Source organism: Oncorhynchus kisutch, linkage group LG17 (genome assembly GCF_002021735.2).
Source record: "Oncorhynchus kisutch isolate 150728-3 linkage group LG17, Okis_V2, whole genome shotgun sequence".
NCBI classification, from domain to species: Eukaryota; Metazoa; Chordata; class Actinopteri; order Salmoniformes; family Salmonidae; genus Oncorhynchus; species Oncorhynchus kisutch.
In genome coordinates, this window is record NC_034190.2 from 74,845,121 (window position 1) to 74,865,167 (window position 20,047).

Genomic DNA, 20,047 nt, shown 5'->3' on the forward strand with positions numbered 1-20,047 from the left:
GTGTGTGTGTATATGTGTGTATATGTGTGTGTGTGTATATATATATATACACACATATACACTACATGACCAAAAGTATGTGGACCCCTGCTCGTCGAACATCTCATTCGAAAATCATGGGCATTAATATGGAATTGGTCCTCCCTATAACAGTCTCCACTCTTCTGGGAAGGCTTTCCACTAGATGTTAGAACATTGCTGCTGGGACTTGCTTCCATTCAGCCAAAAGAGCATTAGTGACGTTGGGCGATTAGGCCTGGCTCGCAGTCGGCATTCCAATTCATCCCAAAGGTGTTCGGTGGGGTTGAGGTCAGGGCTCTGTGCAGGCCAGTCAAGTTCTTCCACACCAATCTTGACAAACGTTTTCTGTATGGACTTCGCTTTGTGCACACGGGCATTGCCATACTGAAACAGGAAATGGCCTTCCCCAAACTGTTGCAACAAAGTTGGAAGCACAGGATCGTCTAGAATGTCATTGTATGCTGTAGCGTTAAGATTTCCCTTCACTGGAACTAAGGAGCCTAACCCATGAAAAACAGCCCCAGACCATTATTCCTCCTCCACCTAAATGTACAGTTGGCACTATGCATTCAGGCAGGTAGCATTCTCCTGGCATCTGCCAAACCCAGATTCGTCCGTCGGACTGCCAGATGGTAAAGAGTGATTCGTCACTCCAGAGAACGTGTTTCCACTGCTCCAGAGTCCAATGGTGGTGAGCTTTACACCAGTCCAGCCGACGCTTGGCATTGCACATGGTGATCTTAGGCTTGTCTGCGGCTGCTCGGTCATGGAAACACATTTCATGAAGCTCCCGACAAACAGCTCTTGTGCTGACGTTACTTCCAGAGGCAGTTTGGAACTCGGTAATGAGTGTTGCAACTGTGGACAGCCAATGTTTACGTGCTACGCGCTTCAGCACTTGGCGGTCCCGTTCTGTGAGCTTGTGTGGCCTACCACAGACGTTTTTGCTCCAAGACATTTCCACTTCACAATAACAGCACTCACAGTTGACCGGGGCACCACTAGCAGGGCAGAAATGTGACAAACTGACTTGTTGGAAAGGTGGCATCCTATGATGGTGCTACTTTGAAAGTCACTGAGCTCTTCAATAAGGTCGTTTTACTGCAAATGTTTCTCTATAGAGATTGCATGGCTTTGCTCTCGATTTTATACACCTGTCAGCAACAGGTGTGGCTGAAATAGCTGAATCGACTAATTGAAAGGTTGTCCACATACTTTTGTATATATAGTGTATATTTATACACATATACAGTACCAGTCAAAAGTTTGGACACACCTATTCATTCAAGGGTTTTTCTTTATTTTTACTATTTTCTACATTGTATAATAATTGCGAGACATCAAAACAATGAAATAACACATGGAATCATGTAGTAACCAAAAAAGTGTTAAACAAATCAAAAGATATTTCATATTTGAGATTCTTCAAAGTAGACACCCTTTGCGTTGATTGCAGCTTTGCACACTCTTGGCATTCTTTCAACCAGCTTCATGAGGTAGTCACCTGGAATGTATTTCAATTGACAGGTGTGCCTTGTTAAAAGTTAATTTGTGGAATTTATTTCCTTCTTAATGCGTTTGAGCCAATCAGTTGTGTTGTGACAAGGTAGAGGTGGTATACAGAAGATAGCCTTATTTGGTAAAAGACCAAGTTCGTATTATGGCAAGAACAGCTCAAATAAGCAAAGAGAAACAACAGTCCATCATTACTTTAAGACATGAAGGTCAGGCAATCTGCAAAGTTTCAAGAACTTTGAAGGTTTCTTCAAGTGCTGTCGCAAAAACCATCAAGCGCTATGATGAAACTGGCTCTCATGAGGACTGCCACAGGAAAGGAAGACCCAGAGTTACCTCTGCTGCAGAGGAAAGGTTCATTAGAGTTAACTGCACCTCAGATTGCAGCCCAAATAAATGCTTCACAGAGTTCAAGTAATAGACACATCTCAATATCAATTGTTCAGAGGAGACTGTGTGAATCAGGCCTTCATGGTCAAATTGCTGCAAAGAAACCACTACTAAAGGACACCAATATGAAGAGACTTGCTTGGGCCAAGAAACACAAGCAATGGACATTAGACTGGTGTAAATCTGTCTTTTGTTTGATGACTCCAAATTAGAGATTTTTGGTTCCAACCACCATGTCTTTGTGACGCGGAGTAGGTGAACGTATGATTTCCACATGTGTGGTTCCAACCACCATGTCTTTGTGAGACGCGGAGTAGGTGAACGTATGATTTCCACATGTGTGGTTCCAACCACCATGTCTTTGTGACGCGGAGTAGGTGAACGTATGATTTCCACATGTGTGGTTCCAACCACCATGTCTTTGTGACGCGGAGTAGGTGAACGTATGATTTCCACATGTGTGGTTCCAACCACCATGTCTTTGTGACGCGGAGTAGGTGAACGTATGATTTCCACATGTGTGGTTCCAACCACCATGTCTTTGTGACGCGGAGTAGGTGAACGTATGATTTCCACATGTGTGGTTCCAACCACCATGTCTTTGTGACGCGGAGTAGGTGAACGTATGATTTCCACATGTGTGGTTCCAACCACCATGTCTTTGTGACGCGGAGTAGGTGAACGTATGATTTCCACATGTGTGGTTCCCACCGTGAAGCATAGAGGAGGAGGTGTGATGGTGTGGGGTCACTTTGCTGTCTGTGATTTATTTAGAATTCACCTAACCAGCATAGCTACCACGCCATTCTGCTACGATACGGCATCCAATCTGGTTTGCCCTTAGGGGGTATATCATTTGTTTTTCAACAGGACAATGACCCAACACAGCTCCAGGCTGTGTAAGGGCTATTTTAACAAGAAGGAGAGTGATGGAGTACTGCATCAGATGGCCTGGCCTCCACAGTCACCCGACCTCAACTCAATTGAAATGGTTTGGGATGAGTTGGACGACAGAGTGAAGGAAAAGCAGCCAACAATTGCTCAGCATATGTGGGAACTCCTTCAAGGCTTTTGGAAAAGCATTCCAGGTGAAGCTGGTTGAGAGAATGCCAAGAGTGTGTGCAAAGCTGTCATCAAGGAAAAGGGTGGCTACTTTAAAGGAACTCAAATATAACATATATTTTGATTTGTTTCACACTTTTTTGGTTACTACATGATTCTATATGTGTTATTTCATAGTGTTGATGTCTTCACTATTATTCTACAATGTAGAAAATAGTTAAAATAAAGAAAAAGCCTTGAATGAGTAGGTGTGCCCAAACTTTTGACTGGTACTGTATTTACATATATATATAAACCTATTAACAAAGTGTCTTCAAAATGTACCTGGGAATACAAACATGAAATAACAGTCTGTCTGTATTATGTTTTAGCTCGTTTTCTTTTTTAGTCTTGTATAATTGACCAGCTAAATGTGCTTAATGAATGAAGGTAATGGAGTGTGTAATGTGTTGGAGGAAGATGATTGTATTAAAGCAGACATTCCAGGATGAAGATTCAGGGGATGGAAGTAACTGAGGCCATTGGGGTATGAGAGGACATGTTTTGGGGTAACCCAGAATGTGTGTAGGGGGCCTTGATGTGAGAGGATGCATATTGGGGCCCAGAGGGACCATCTCAGTGACTGTTTAGTACAATTTCAACTGTAAACTGTCAGCCTGGTGATTGGCAGTTTTAGCAACAAGCAAGACTCTGTGAACGCCTGACATGGCTGAAACAAACCATTTACGATAAAACAACAAGCTGACGATGCTTTTGTCTTTGTCTGTGATTGTAAACATACTTTCAGGAGAGGCCAGAGAGCCAGTTGTTTCATGGGGGAAATGTTAAAACAACAGTGTTCTGTGTTTTTAATGTTTGTAATAATTACATCATGCCTATGTCATTTCAGTTTCTGCTCATTGGAAGTGCATTCCTCAGGAGTTTAGGATTGTTAGCCTCCTGATTAGCATCGCCTCTGCCTTGCTGCTAACGCTAGTTATGCTATGGCATTGTTGAATACTCGTTTCTGATTGGCTTGAAGGGCATTCTAGAGCGTGCATTATTTCCCTATAACGCACAGTATAATTCAAAGGCTATGAAGTTCTTATAGTTCTCATTCTTATGTTCTATTTTTTTTTATTGCTGCTTTTGAAAGCAAAATTCGAATAAAAAACATTATTGTTATTGTTGAATTTATAATAGCAAGCTAGGATGATGGTTTGGTTAGCTAAACTAGCACGTCTGTTTGATTACCATGGCAACTACTGTATCTAGCTAGCTAGTAAACTTGCTAACTTCTTCAGTGCATGTTATCACATTTCTACTGGCAAATGAACACGTATCTAGAGGCAATCATGTTCATTTATAGCCATGGTATAAAAGGGATACTCAACTCAGCGCTCAATGCGTTCTCTGGAAAATAATACAGCCCCGTGGAAGGTTAGTTCCACTCTGCTAGCGTGTCGTGGAACACACCTTCCACGTTGTGCACTATTTTCCAAGGAACGCATAGCCCCTCGTTGATTATCCCTTACCTATCTGTCTGTCTGTAGGCTCGGCTGTCTGTCGGCTTGTCTGACTAGCCATCCCTGTCAGCCAGTCAGCCCGGTCTGTAATCTTGTCGGTCTGTTGCTCTGATAGAACTGTCTGTCTATGTCTGTTTGCCTGCCTGTCTGTCATTGGTCCAATCTCAGTCTCAACCAATCATGTGCTGCTGACCATGCTGCTTCTAACCATATCTGATTAACCATATCTGTCATATCTGTTACAGTTTACACTGCATGGAACTCACAATACACACACACACATACAAACCCAATAGCAAACTACTCTGGCTTAACCATCTTTTGTTATTAACAGTATTCATCATTAATTGGATTTTAATTCAATTTCTGCTCTGTTACATTTTTATTTGAACAATGTAAATTAGGTACAAGCTGTTTAAATATTTTGACAAATATTTCAGCAAAACAAAACCCTACACATGGATTTTTGTTGCTCTATTTCAGTTGGTTATGATTTCATTTCTTTTGATATAAGAAATTAAATGGATTTTTATAGTACAAACACATGGTGGCTCTGATCTTCATTTGGAGAGAGAGAATGAGAGAGAGAGAGAGAGAGAGAGACCAAGAGACGGAGAGAGAAAGGGGAGAGACTGAGAGAGAAAGGGGAGAGACCGAGAGAAAAAGGGGAGAGACCGAGAGAGAAAGGAGAGACCAAGAGAGAAAGGGGAGAGACCGTAAGAGAGAAAGGGGAGAGACCAAGAGAGAAAGGGGAGAGACCAAGAGAGAAAGGAGAGAGACCAAGAGAGAAAGGGGAGAGACCAAGAGAGAAAGGAGAGAGACCAAGAGAGAAAGGAGAGAGACCAAGAGAGAAAGGAGAGAGACCAAGAGAGAAAGGAGAGAGACCAAGAGAGAAAGGAGAGAGATCAAGAGAGAAAGGAGAGAGATCAAGAGAGAAAGGGGAGAGACCGAGAGAGATCAAGAGAGAAAGGAGAGACACCAAGAGAGAAAGGGGAGAGATCAAGAGAGAAAGGAGAGACACCAAGAGAGAAAGGGGAGAGACCAAGAGAGAAAGGGGAGAGACCAAGAGAGAAAAGAGAGAGATCAAGAGAGAAAGGGGAGAGACCAAGAGAGAAAAGAGAGAAAGGAGAGAGATCAAGAGAGAAAGGGGAGAGATCAAGAGAGAAAGGGGAGAGACCAAAAGAGAAAGACAGCTAGAGAACCGAGAGTGAGACTGAAAGAGAGACGGAGCGAGAGACACCAAGAGAGAAAGGGGAGAGACCGAAAGAGAAAGACAGCTAGAGAACCGAGAGTGAGACTGAAAGAGAGACGGAGCGAGAGACACCAAGAGAGAAAGGGGAGAGACCGAAAGAGAAAGACAGCTAGAGAACCGAGAGTGAGACTGAAAGAGAGACGGAGCGAGAGACACCAAGAGAGAAAGGGGAGAGACCGAAAGAGAAAGACAGCTAGAGAACCGAGAGTGAGACTGAAAGAGAGACGGAGCGAGAGACACCAAGAGAGAAAGGGGAGAGACCGAAAGAGAAAGACAGCTAGAGAACCGAGAGTGAGACTGAAAGAGAGACGGAGCGAGAGACACCAAGAGAGAAAGGGGAGAGACCGAAAGAGAAAGACAGCTAGAGAACCGAGAGTGAGACTGAAAGAGAGACGGAGCGAGAGACACCAAGAGAGAAAGGGGAGAGACCGAAAGAGAAAGACAGCTAGAGAACCGAGAGTGAGACTGAAAGAGAGACGGAGCGAGAGACACCAAGAGAGAAAGGGGAGAGACCGAAAGAGAAAGACAGCTAGAGAACCGAGAGTGAGACTGAAAGAGAGACGGAGCGAGAGACACCAAGAGAGAAAGGGGAGAGACCGAAAGAGAAAGACAGCTAGAGAACCGAGAGTGAGACTGAAAGAGAGACGGAGCGAGAGACACCAAGAGAGAAAGGGGAGAGACCGAAAGAGAAAGACAGCTAGAGAACCGAGAGTGAGACTGAAAGAGAGACGGAGCGAGAGACACCAAGAGAGAAAGGGGAGAGACCGAAAGAGAGAGAGAAAGAAAATTTGGGTCACAATATTATTTTGTTTATTAAGGGGGAAGTGCAGTCATATTTAAGATAACATACATCAAATGTCAGACACTATTTCATTTTATCCTTCTGACCCAAAAGTACAAGGCTTCTTCTATTCATTGATTTGTACATGTATATAGAAATATCTGCTATAAGACTTGTGTCTCGTACAACAAGGTAATGTAAGTAGTGTAAATATGGGCGGTCCCTTTTGAGGAAAAGCCATATTGAAACACAGATAGTCTCAGCGTGCACAATCATTCTGCTTACTCGATGGCTATTAAGGTCATCATTACGGTTCTAAAACAAAATTGGTCATCATTGCGGTTCTAAAACTGTAAGCAAAGAGAACAAGCATTGAGAACATGGTTAGACTCATAGGAATGGATTCTTTACCCACCAACAAATGCAAGTAAGCTGAACAGTCATTTTAGACACATCATCATACGTTCATCACTTGCTAAGCAAGAAAGTCTTGTCAGTTACATAACATTCAGACCAACTTTACTGTTGCTTTCAACTTCTGAGCAAGGTCATGTTCCTTATGGTTCTTAGTCAGTGGTTTGAAATAATTCAGTTTAAACTGAAGTGGTAATTAAGTCGTAATGAAATGGTACGACTGAAGTGGTAATTAAGTCGTAATGAAATGGTAAGACTGAAGTGGTAATTAAGTCGTAATGAAATGGTACGACTGAAGTGGTAATTAAGTCGTAATGAAATGGTAAGACTGAAGTGGTAATTAAGTCGTAATGAAATGGTACGACTGAAGTGGTAATTAAGTCGCAATGAAATGGTACGACTGAAGTGGTAATTGTACTGTAGTAGGTGATAAAGATGAAGAAGTAATAGACAGCAAAAACATTGAATGTTTTAACCCACTCTTAACGTTTCGGAAGACATTTGGCCTACGCTCATTTATATTATAGCACTGAGAAGCAACCTTTAGATATGTTAGTGATTAAAGCTGAGATTCAGATTTTTTTTTTACAGTATTTAAATGTTATCATACAAAGGCAATACAAAATACAATCTAACAAAAAAAGTATTTAAAGATACACATTATGGCTGAGTCACATAAAAATAATACTGTCAAAAAGGCACTTTTTTTTTAGCACAATAAGAAATAAGACACAAGAGTAGAGGAAGTTTGGTTTGGCTAGCTTGTCCAGAAAAGACACTGATATAACAATAATCTTCAGTCCTTTTTGAAATCGGTGGACAGAGACATCATGTGAAGGCAAAACCCTGGGTCCTATTCATTAGGTAGGGCACACAATCTAAAACGTTTTGCAACGGAAACCAAAATGACGATTCTTATTGGTCCAGGTAGTCCCTCCCTGTTTCATTCTGTTTTCTTCCGTTTGGTGCCTTATGAACACAACCCAGTTCTCTTTGAAGTGGAAATCCCAGCAGTAGAGTCAACATATGCTGTCATTTATCCAAGTGACTTGACTGACTGTCTCCCAGTCTCAATCTTGCTTGGATTGGACAATCTGAGGAAATCGAGGTTCATGGAAATAAGATCCACATTAGCAGGCACTTGTGGTTCCATGTCCACCTTATGCAGCTGAAGTGTCCTTCCTTCCTGCTTGTGTGAGGTGAGCCGCCCCTTTAAGGGCTCAACTCACCACTATACTCTTCTTCTTTGGACTCTTTCTGCCCAGTCCTGTTCTTAATATTATCTGTGTGTGTGCGGTGTGCGGTGTGTGTTTGCAGTGGGTAGGAGGGTAGGCTATGTCGGTGATACTACAGTTATACCTGCTTGTTGAGAGACAGTGTCCATAAAGGATCTCCATAAATAAATAAATACCCCTGTAAAACAAGGGCCATTGGTTCGGTCCTGTCCACCTTTTAGTCTCTGTGCAGCCTCGGGTGGGTGAGACCACCGAGACACGGGGGGGGGGGGGGGGGGGGGTTATAAAAGGAAGGGATGATAAGGGAGGAAGAACGAGTGGTTTGTTTAGGGTCTCTTCCAGCCGCTCCGGATCAGCGTGTCGTGCCGCAGAAAAGGCTGGCTGCGGAGATCTGTGAGTGGGTGAGAGAGGGGGTCACACAGGTTAACTGGGAAGTCAAACTCTGGTACAGTGGTGTCATGCTCAGGTTTGAGGTTGTTGATTAAGGAACCTATATTTGCAGTGCTTATCCTAACAGAATATTTCAGCAAATATGTTTAGAATTGTTACATTTTACTTATGTTGTCAAATGGGTAGCCAATTGAATGTGGGTATATGTTAACTAAAATGAGAGTGATCCCTTTCACTGTCAACTTAAAACTAACAGAGAAATATAGATTTTTCAATCCAAGGCTATGGGGGTTTAGTTATTTAAACAAACCACTATGTCAACAATGTATCACAGTTGTAGACAACAAGCTCTGTGAGGTACCGTGCTATAGAGAAGCTAATATTCATACAACTCATCTAACCTGTCGTCTCTAAAATGACTCCTTAAATGTCTATACCATCATGATTATGACAGTGTTATGTAGCCCTTAAAATGGAGTGTTCAAGTAGTGTTGCCAATGTTTCTATCCATTTGTCTGAATAAATGTCCATTATGTCTGAACATGTCTGTGTGTGTGGATATGTGCAGGGGCCTCAACAGAGCTGGTTGACCAACAAGCTTTTCAGCACACCGCAAGTCACAGTTACCAGGGACAAACACAACATTGAGACATGCCATCAACAGGTGACAGACTGGTAAGTGGTGGATGGACAGAACCCTGGACACAGCATGCAACATGGAAGATGAGAGGTGAGGTGGTGATGACGGAGGGACCTGAGTAGAAGAAAATACTTTCATGAATGGAGATTCAATTTGTCGCGTGGAAGATCCTTACTATAGCGCAATTTAAATTCAAAAAGGCAATGTTCTCGCGTGCACGGAGTCTGCATCCAGTGGTGCCTCAATCGGAAACTACCTTAAAGTGGCAATCAGCAGTAGAAATAATGACAAAGTGTTTTCACTGCACCTGTTTCAGTAATATGTTGAGGGATGGGCTGGAGAAATGTAATCACTCTCTGTTCATAAACAGAGCTACTAATGCAAGGACGGACCATCCATGATATCTAAAGGATAGGTGACCATGTTTTGAAGCTATATAATGTTTGTTTACATTTACTTGTTTTCAAACATTGAAGTAAAACAAGTTTGTGATGGGGTAAGACAGTTGAACTAAGCTCATGAGGCATTTATAAGTTACACTACATGACCAATAATATTTTGACACCTGCTTGTAGAATATCTCATTCCAAAATTATGGACATTAATATGGATTTGGTCCCCCATTTGCTGCTATAAAAGCCTCCACTCTTCTGGGAAGGCTTTCCACTAGATGTCAGAACATTGCTGCTATAACAGCCTCCACCCTTCTGGAAGGTTTTCCACTAGATCGCTACAGGGAACATTGGAACATTGCTACAGGGCCACGAGCATTAGTGAGGTCAAGTACTGATGTTGGGCGATTAGTCCTGGCTCACAGTCGGCCTTTCAATTCATCCCAAAGGTGTTCGATGGGGTTGAGGTCAGGGCTTTGTGCAGGCCGACTGTGAGCACTCGGTGGTACCATTCTGTGAGCTTGTGTGGCCTACCACTTCTAAGCTGAGCCGTTGTTGCTCCTAGACGTTTCCACTTCACAATAACAGCACTTACAGTTGACTGGGGCTGCTCGAGCAGGGCAGATTATGTGGAGGACTGGTTTGTTGGAAAGGAGGCATCCTATGACGGTGCCAGGTTGAAAGTCACTGAGACAATGTTTGTCTATGGAGATTGCATGTATGCGTGTTCGATTTTATGCACCTGTCAGCACGGGGGTGGCTGAAATAGCCAAATCCATTAATTCAAAGGGCTGTCCACATACATTTGTATATATAGTGTATATTCTTCAAAAATCAATGGGTACATATAATTATATAACATGTAATTAAGTCCAAAAATGTGTGTAGCAACTGCTGATAGCCCCTTTAAATTTCAATCCCCCTACAACCGCTGCCACTGTTTTCCTGAGAGGTAAGGTTGATGGAAAGGAAAATGACCTGACATGAACTTACAGTGTATTCTAGGGGATGTATCCAGTTATATAAATATTAAGCTACATTTTTGGGCTGTGGTGCAGAAAAGTAGACCTGGCTGTTGTAAAAGCATATCTGACTGCTTTGCTGTGGCTGATGTAAAAGCATATCCGATTGTTGTGCAGTAAAGCAGTCCTGGCTGTTGTAAAGCATATCTGAATGCTTTGCTGTAGAGTAAAGCATGTTCCTGTTTGCATCTGAAGCGCTGGCCTGGCTGAAGCAGCTGACATCACTGTAGCAGCACCATAGACTGTGTAGCTAGCAGCACACAGCATGTCCGCAGGCCGCAGCACACAGGACGAGCATGGCCAGGGCCAAGCAAACAGGCTTCAGGCTGCCTTTCTTACCCCGCAGAATTTAGAAGTGGCATATACTGTCATTAATCTTCTGTTCAGCTGTTCAGAGGGGTAGAATGAATACAGAGTAGAGGTTGAGGAAAGGTTCTTAACAGGTTAGAGGGGAAACCAAACCATCCATGTTAGTTAGTTTCAAGGAACAACAAGGCATTGTTAGCAGTTGTAGCCAAACCTCTTAATTACTATACTGTACTTTTAAGATTTATGAAAAATAAATTGAAGAAAGTATAAAACCTGATAGAAAATGAACATACAGTATTTACATACCGGTATTGTAGCTTTCCATGCCCATGCTGTTATGCTAGATGCAACTTCATATTGACCATGTGATTATATTTCGTGGTAGTAAACATTACATATTCACATTTTAACATTAGCTTTTGATACAGTCTTTGTAGGTTCAGTAATCCAAAGAGGTTTGGCTGTCTGACTTCTACCCTGGTAATTCAGGTAGAGGTGTTTTGAGGGATATAGAACACATCACTTGCCCACCAACAAGAGTCGAGGGCCAGGATTCAAACAAACTGCACTGTGCTGAACTGGCCGCCAAAGTTAGTGAAGGGTTAAGGAGTAGTCTTAGGGAGGGACAGGGTGGAAGGTCATGCTGCATGCACAGTGGTCAGAGGAGGGGACACCTGTTCTGGACAACCTTGGCATTAGGGGGGGAGGAACTGTAGGGACTAGCAGTTGGAGTCGTCACACAGCTGTGCATCACAGAAGAACCGTGAGCCTCGTTTAGCAGTACGGGCTGTGAAGGGGATGCTCTTCAACACTGAGGGGGGAGGAGGATGAGGGGAGAAAATGTCACACCTGAGACAGAGGAACCTGTACTGGTGCTGTACTGTGGTAGACCATCTGATGTGCCATCAGCTTGGTACACTTCTCAGTGTTGTTACCGTAATATGTTCCAGCTCTCTCTGTGCCATACCTCCATGTTTTGGTGTATGGACCACAAGGTCTTTGGGTCCTTCTGAAATTGCACCATATTCCCTATACGTTTTGACCAGAAGTGCACTATATGGAGTAAGTTGCCAGGGCAGGGATATACTGCATGTTGAATAACGTAGGTGACGCTATGTCCAGGAGGACAGGGATATACTGAATGTTGAATAACGTAGGTGACGCTATGTCCAGGAGGACAGGGATATACTGCATGTTGAATAACGTAGGTGGTGCTATGTCCAGAAGGACAGGGATATACTGCATGTTGAATAACGTAGATGACGCTATGTCCAGGAGGACAGGGATATACTGCATGTTGAATAATGTAGGTGACGCTATGTCCAGGAGGACAGGGATATACTGCATGTTGAATAATGTAGGTGGTGCTATGTCCAGGAGGACAGGGATATACTGCATGTTGAATAACGTAGGTGACGCTATGTCCAGGAGGACAGGGATATAGTGCATGTTGAATAATGTAGGTGGTGCTATGTCCAGGAGGACAGGGATATACTGCAGGTTGAATAACGTAGGTGACGCTATGTCCATGAGGACAGGGATATACTGCAGGTTGAATAACGTAGATGACGCTATGTCCAGGAGGGCAGGGATATACTGCATGTTGAATAACGTAGGTGACGCTATGTCCAGGAGGGCAGGGATATACTGCATGTTGAATAACGTAGATGACGCTATGTCCAGGAGGACAGGGATATACTGCATGTTGAATAACGTAGATGACGCTATGTCCAGAAGGGCAGGGATATACTGCATGTTGAATAACGTAGATTACGCTATGTCCAGGAGGACAGGGATATACTACATGTTGAATAACGTAGGTGACGCTATGTCCAGGAGGACAGGGATATACTGCATGTTGAATAACGTAGGTGACGCTATGTCCAGGAGGACAGGGATATACTGCATGTTAAATAACGTAGGTGACGCTATGTCCAGGAGGACAGGGATATACTGCATGTTGAATAACGTAGGTGACGCTATGTCCAGGAGGACAGGGATATACTGCATGTTGAATAACGTAGGTGGCGCTATGTCCAGGAGGACAGGGATATACTGCATGTTGAATAACGTAGGTGACGCTATGTCCAGGAGGACAGGGATATACTGCATGTTGAATAACGTAGGTGACGCTATGTCCAGGAGGACAGGGATATACTGCATATTGAATAACGTAGGTGACGCTATGTCCAGGAGGACAGGGATATACTGCATGTTGAATAACGTAGGTGACGCTATGTCCAGGAGGACAGGGATATACTGCATGTTGAATAACGTAGGTGACGCTATGTCCAGGAGGACAGGGATATACTGTATGTTGAATAACGTAGGTGACGCTATGTCCAGGAGGACAGGGATATACTGCATGTTGAATAACGTAGGTGACGCTATGTCCAGGAGGACAGGGATATACTGTATGTTGAATAACGTAGGTGACGCTATGTCCAGGAGGACAGGGATATACTGCATGTTGAATAACGTAGATGACGCTATGTCCAGGAGGACAGGGATATACTGCAGGTTGAATAACGTAGGTGACGCTATGTCCAGGAGGACCGGGATATACATGTTGAATAACGTAGATTATGTACTTTTTGTAAAGGGCCTAGTAACAGGAAGGAAAGGCATTATTAACACATTATTAACATATTATTACAATTATTAACATTTAACATTTGGATTATTTCACAGTAGATTTTGATTAATGAGAGTTGAGTTCGGGAACTGTCCTGAGTTAGCACATCCCATGAAGCAGGGCATTGGGAGGGTAATGACTCAACTACATGCCTACTGTAGTTATACTTTGAGGCTCAATTGCTGCTTAGCTGCACAGACACTACATAATGATGAGACACTACTAATCTAGATAACTAGCAGGCCACAAAAAATAAACTACTGGGACATGATTGAGACCTGGAATCTGCTGTTGTCTAGATGCTCTGGAGCCTCTGGTAGTGGTGTCTGAACTGCGTAACACAGTGCTCCTCCAGCCGAGCAGTTGAGGACCACAGTGATCTTAGCCCAGTCCCTGGGTCTGCTTGGGCTGCTGGGGGTTGGGGCTTGGGCTGCTGGGGCTTGGGCTGGGTTGGGGCTGAGGTTGGGGCTGGGGTTGGGACTGGGGATTGGGCTGGGGCTGCTGGGTTAGGGTTGGGGCTGCTGGGGCTTGGAATGGGCTGGGGCTTGGGATGGGACTGCTGGGGCTTGGGCTGGGTTGGGGCAGCTGGGGCTTGGACTGGGTTGGGGCTTGGAATGGGGCTGCTGGGTTAGGGTTGGGGCTGCTGGGGCTTGGGATAGGCTGGGTTGGAGCTGGGGATGGGGCTGGGACTGCTGGGTTAGCATTGGTGCTGCAGGGGCTTGGGATGGGACTGCTGGGGCTTGGGATGGGACTGCTGGGGCTTGGGCTGGGTTGGGGCTGCTGGGGCTTGGACTGGGTTGGGGCTTGGGATGGGGCTTCTGGGGCTTGGGCTGGGTTGGGGATGGGGCTGCTGGGGCTTGGGCTGGGTTGGGGCTGCTGGGGCTGGGTTGGGGCTGCTGGGGCTTGGGCTGGGTTGGGGCTGCTGGGGCTGGGGCTTGGGATGGGGCTGGGGTTGGGGCTTGGACTAGGGGACCTGGGGCTCCTACTGCGAATGGCTGGGTTCTACGTGGCTACCAGCGAGGCTGCATATCGAGCCCACCTGTGATGATATCCTCAATGGTGCCGTCCTTCCCCTCGTATACGGGTCGGTGGTCCTTGGCCTGGCGTTTACGCAGCTCAGAGATCAGCTCCTGTTGCTGCTGCCTCTTTTTCACTACCTGGACCTGGGAGAGAGAGGAGGAAGAACATCAAATTCTGCCTAAACGGCTTGAGCTGCCAGAGGATCGTTTCAATCATACAAATGCATACTCCTTATAGTAAGTGTGAGAGCCTTATATTGAGAATTATAAAACAAGTGGGTCTAATCCTGGCTGCTTGGTTAATACCGCATTCCAGACGGTGCCTATTCCACAAGTTACCGCCGGCTAAAGCTGTGACGTTGAAATGCCTATTTACTCTGTTCCATCTCACTGCGCAATCCATTTTCTCATCAGTCCAGCCAGACAATTTATAAAGTCAATCTCCACTGTAAAAAGCATTGAGACATTATCGCCCATTTACTTTAGACTAGCTTTTAGTTTTCAACAGCAGAGATTTGTATAAATCTTGCTGTCTGTCAGTCTTGTGGTCAATCAGGTGGTCAGTCAGGTGGTCTGTTTGTCAGCCTGGTGGCCAGTCAGGTGGTCTGGTGGTCAGTCTGGTGGTCAGTCAGGTGGTCTGGTGGTCAGTCTGGTGGTCAGTCAGGTGGTCAGTCAGGTGGTCTGGTGGTCAGTCAGGTGGTCAGCCTGGTGGCCAGTCAGGTGGTCTGGTCGTCAGTCTGGTGGTCAGTCAGGTGGTCAACCTGGTGGTCAGGTGGTCAATCAGGTGGTCTGGTGGTCAGTCTGGTGGTCAATCAGGTGGTCTGGTGGTCAGTCAGGTGGACTGGTGGTCAGTCAGGTGGTCATCCTGGTGGTCAGTCAGGTGGTCAGTCAGGTGGTCAGGCTGGTGGTCAGTCTGGTGGTCTATCTGGTGGTCTGTCTGGTGGTCTGTCAGGTGGTCAGTCTGGTAGTCAGCCAGGTGGTCAGCCGAGTGGTCAGTCAGGTGGTCAGTCAGGTGGTCAGTCAGGTGGTCAGCTGAGTGGTCAGTCAGGTGGTCAGTCAGGTGGTCATATCCATCATTTAGTTTAAATTCTAGAGCACATTAAGCTCAATGTTACTAATGTTCGTTGAGTCCAGTTTTGGTATTTGTATTTGGATTTATTATAGATCCCCATTAGTTCCTGCTAAGGTAGCAGCTACTCTTCCTGGACTCCAGCTAAATTTAAGGCAGTTATACATTCACAACAGTAAGCATTTCACTGTAAGGTCTACACCTGTTGTACTTGGCACATGCGCATTGATTTCATTTGATTTCACAATAGATCAAGTGTGTGCCCTCAGCTACCACATCTACAACACAAAATCCATGTGTAAGTGTGTGTATAGTACGTATGTACGTGTATAGTACGGCCTGTAGGATCTGCCTTGTTGATAGTGTTGTTAAGAAGGTAGAGCAGCGCTTTATTATGGACAGACTTCTGCCCATCTTAGCTACTGTTGTATCAATATGTTTTTACCATGACAGTTTACAATCCAAGGTTACTCCAAGCAGTTTAGTCATCTCAACAGCTCAATTTCCACATTATTCATTACAAGATTTAGTTTAGGGTTTAGTGAATGATTTGTCCCAAAAACAATGCTTTTCATTTTGGAAATATTTAGGACTAACTTATTCCTTGCCACCCATTCTGAAACTAACTGCAGCTCTTTGTTAAGTGTCATTTCAGTGGCTGTAGTAGCTGATGTATATAGTGTTGAGTTATCAGTGGCATGTCGTTAGTAAAGTTTGAAAAAGGTAAGGGGCCTAGGAAGCTACCCTGAGTAATTCCGGATTCTACCTGGATTATGTTGGAGAGGCTTCCATTAAATGTATATAGTGTTGAGTTATCAGTGGCATGTCGTTAGTAAAGTTTGAAAAAGGTAAGGGGCCTAGGAAGCTACCCTGAGTAATTCCGGATTCTACCTGGATTATGTTGGAGAGGCTTCCATTAAATGTATATAGTGTTGAGTTATCAGTGGCATGTCGTTAGTAAAGCTTGAAAAAGGTAAGGGGCCTAGGAAGCTACCCTGAGTAATTCCGGATTCTACCTGGATTATGTTGGAGAGGCTTCCATTAAAGAACAGGAAAAAGGTGTTCTGTTAGACAGATAACTCTTTATCTACAAAATAGCAGAGTGTGTAAAGCCATAACACATACGTTTTCCTAGCAGCAGACAATGATCAATAATGTCAACATCCGCACTGAACTCTAACAAAACAGCCCCCACAATCTTTTTATCATATATTTATCTAGGTCATTTTTGTAAGTGCTGTGCTTGTTGAATGTCCTTCCCTATAATTTGTTTACTGCAAAATAGCATTGTATCTGGTCAAACACCATTTTTTACAAAAGTTTACCAAGGGTTGGTAACAGGCTGATTGGTTGGCTATTTGTGCCAGTAAAGTATTATTCTTAGGTAGCGGAATGACTTTTGCTTCCCTCCAGGCCTGAGGGCACACACTTTCTAGTAGGCTTAAACTGAAGATATGGCAAATAGAAGTGGCAATACCATCCGCTATTGTCCTCAGAGATTTTCATGTAAGTTGTCAGACCCCGGTGGCTTTGTCACGTTCTGACCTTTATTTCCCGTGTTTTGTCTTTATTTAGTATGGTCAGGGCGTGAGTTGGGGTGGGAAGTCTATGTTGGTTTTTCTATGTTGGTTTTTGTGTTCAGCCTAGTATGGTTCTCAATCAAAGGCAGGTGTCGTTAGAATCATACTTAGGTAGCCTGGATTTCACTGTTGGTTTGTGGGTGTTTCCGTGTGTGTGTTTGTCGCCACACGGTACTGTTTTGGTTTTCATCCCATCGTTTATTGTTTTGTATTTCAGTGTTCAGTTCGTTTTTTTAATAAATCGTCATGAACACTTACCACGCTGCATCTTGGTCCGATCCTTACTCCTCTTCAGACGAAGAGGAGATCTGCCGCTACAGGCTTGTCTTTGTTGATAGTCAACAATACTTTTTTTGAACTCTTCCTCACAAAAAATTACAATGCTTGTCTTTCATAATTTGGTGTGATATATTTGGATGTGCAGTGTCAGCATTTGCTGCTGGCATGTTATGCCTAAATTTGCTAATTAAATAATCATTGAGCATCTTTTGGCTTTTTGGGCCTTGTCTGTCAGAATCAGGGCTAGGGAGACTTCTAGTATTGTACCTTGGGGTCATGTTGCTTGGCCTCCTGGGCCAGTAACTTCTCTCTCATGGCTTTCTCCTGCTTCTTCCTCTGCTCATTGTCCTCCACTGCATCCTGTAGGGAGGACATCACAAAATGCACGCCATTCAGAGAAGACTTGGCTAAGCCAAGCTATGGAAAGATTTGGTCTCTTTTATAATAGCAGAACTGGATCTGGGAGTTGAGTAAACATAGAGATAACATACTTTCATGTAGCTAAACAGTCAGCACCATTCATTTTCTCTGTGTGTTTGTGTGTGTCTCTTACTCTTCCCCTCCCTGTTTCTCTCTCTAACACCACAACGCACAGATCCTTTAGCTGCACGTTTCTTTCACAGATCCATAAATCCTTGTAGAGAACAATCTCAGGAAGGTGTCTGTGTCGCAGGACAGAGCTGTCCATCCGGGGGAGGCAGAGGAAGAGCGGCCCTCGGTCCAGGGGTCAGAGGGGGGAGGCAGGGGCAGGAGGGGAAGGCAGGTGGGAAGACGGGGCCCAGTTTAAACACCACCACTACCGTTCTGACCCAGCTGGCCCTTCCTGTTATTAGACCTGTTACTCCAGTCCACACCCTGTCCTGTGGCACACAGACCGTTCTGCTTTTCTCTGGGAGGCAGTGGGACAACAGCCAGACTAACTCAAGGTTAGGCTAACTCCCATAGGACAGAGAGAGTAAGCTCCTCCTGAACATGGCCCTGTGAGGCTCAGTTGGTAAAAGTGTGGCGCTATTGACACACATCAAAGCACTACAAGGTTGTGGGTTCATTTCCTACAGGGATCACATACACATCCTCACTTTACAATAAGTAACTTTGGATGACAGCGTTAGCTAAGTGGCCTGTTACATACATGTGATCCCTGTAGAAGATGTGTGTTGTTTGGTCCTTCCTTACCTTGTAAGCTCTGATGAATCGCACAAACACAGGGAAGAACACGGAGGGAGGAGTCGTCTTGGAACTCTCCCCAAAGTAGTTCACCACATTGTTGAAGGCTTCCTAGAAATGACCCGGGAGAGACACGTGTCAAGGGTAGAACACAACATTTGTCAACATTGCAAACCTTAACAAAGCCGTTTTTATAGTGTTGTGCTGTATTGTTGCACAGGTCTTTGTTGTGCTGCGTCTCAGAAGGAAGATGTGTTGTTTCATGTTACAGTAAGTTGTGTTGTGTTTTGACCAGTTGGTAGTTTTAGAAGAGGTATTTTTCCTGAATAAAAATTGTGTGCTTGCTTTAGCGATCAACAAAAAAAAAATTGAGTAGTGGAAGAAGTGTACGTTTTTAAATGTTAGAGACGTCAGTGTTGAAAAATTCAGTTTGTAGTTTTGATAGGATGGAGGTGACGTGAGAACCTCAGCGGTCTTGGCATCCTTCTGCAGTTTGTCCAGCTGAGTGTCGCTGGTCTGGAGGAAGCCCTTGAGAACAGAGTGGTCATGGAGACTAGACTCTTTCCTGATCAGATCCATCCCTTTACCCAGCTCCCGCACGTCCAGCAGCACATTCTCCAGAGACACTAGAGAGAGAGACACACACACACACATACACACACACACATACACACACACACACACACACATACACACACACACACACACACACACACACACACACACACATACACACACACACACACACAATATCAAACCTCCTTATTTCAACTGTGCATCACATGTACTATAGTCTTTGTACAGTGAGAAGAGAAGAATCCATTCAAGTTGCATGGTGTCTGTGTGTGTAACTCGGTAGTCACCTGCAGCAGCTTTGTCCACAAAGTGCAGTTCGTTGAAGAAGTTAGCCAGCTCAGGATACTTCTCCTTGACAACCACAGCTATGTAGTGGAGCAGAGTCATCTTCCTGTCTGTAGACTTAGTGTCCAGTAGCTGGGGGAGGAGAGAATTCCATATCAGTCAAGGCTCTTTTCACTCGCTCTGGAGGAGTACATTTTGAAACAAGTGTACACATCACAGGAGGTTGGTGGCACCTTAATTGGGGAGGACGGGCTCGTGGTAATGGCTGGAGCGGAATAGGTGGAATGGCATCAAATACATGGTTTGATCCCATTCCATTGTCTCCGTTCCAGCCATTATTATGATCCTTCTCCACTCAGCCTCCACTGATACACATGGCGCCTTTTATAACTAGTGTCCGGCAGTTGACAGAGAAAAATATATACACAACCAGAATACATATCAGTGTCTTTTATCAACCTTGAAACAAGTGTACAAGTGTAGCCTTGTATTACTGATTACTACCTGGA

General features: G+C 44.4%; 1 protein-coding gene across 3 annotated transcripts in view; it reads right to left on the reverse strand.

The window, feature by feature from the left end:
- Positions 1–6,538: 6,538 nt before the first annotated feature.
- Positions 6,539–20,047, reverse strand: part of LOC109878414 (formin-like protein 3) — a 91,539-nt gene continuing 78,030 nt past the window's right edge. Inside the window, exons 18-24 of one of the 3 annotated variants that reach the window (XM_031794593.1) lie at positions 19,541–19,670; positions 19,143–19,303; positions 18,687–18,788; positions 17,778–17,870; positions 14,603–14,726; positions 11,617–11,739; positions 6,539–8,566 (exon numbers count right to left, since the gene is read on the reverse strand). In XM_031794593.1, the coding sequence (XP_031650453.1) occupies positions 11,648–11,739; positions 14,603–14,726; positions 17,778–17,870; positions 18,687–18,788; positions 19,143–19,303; positions 19,541–19,670 (702 nt within the window). In that variant the 3' untranslated portion in view covers positions 6,539–8,566; positions 11,617–11,647. Of the gene's footprint in view, positions 8,567–10,958; positions 11,740–14,602; positions 14,727–17,777; positions 17,871–18,686; positions 18,789–19,142; positions 19,304–19,540; positions 19,671–20,047 lie in introns of all 3 variants that reach the window. The other 2 variants (XR_004203716.1, XM_031794594.1) reach the window with 2 other exon arrangements.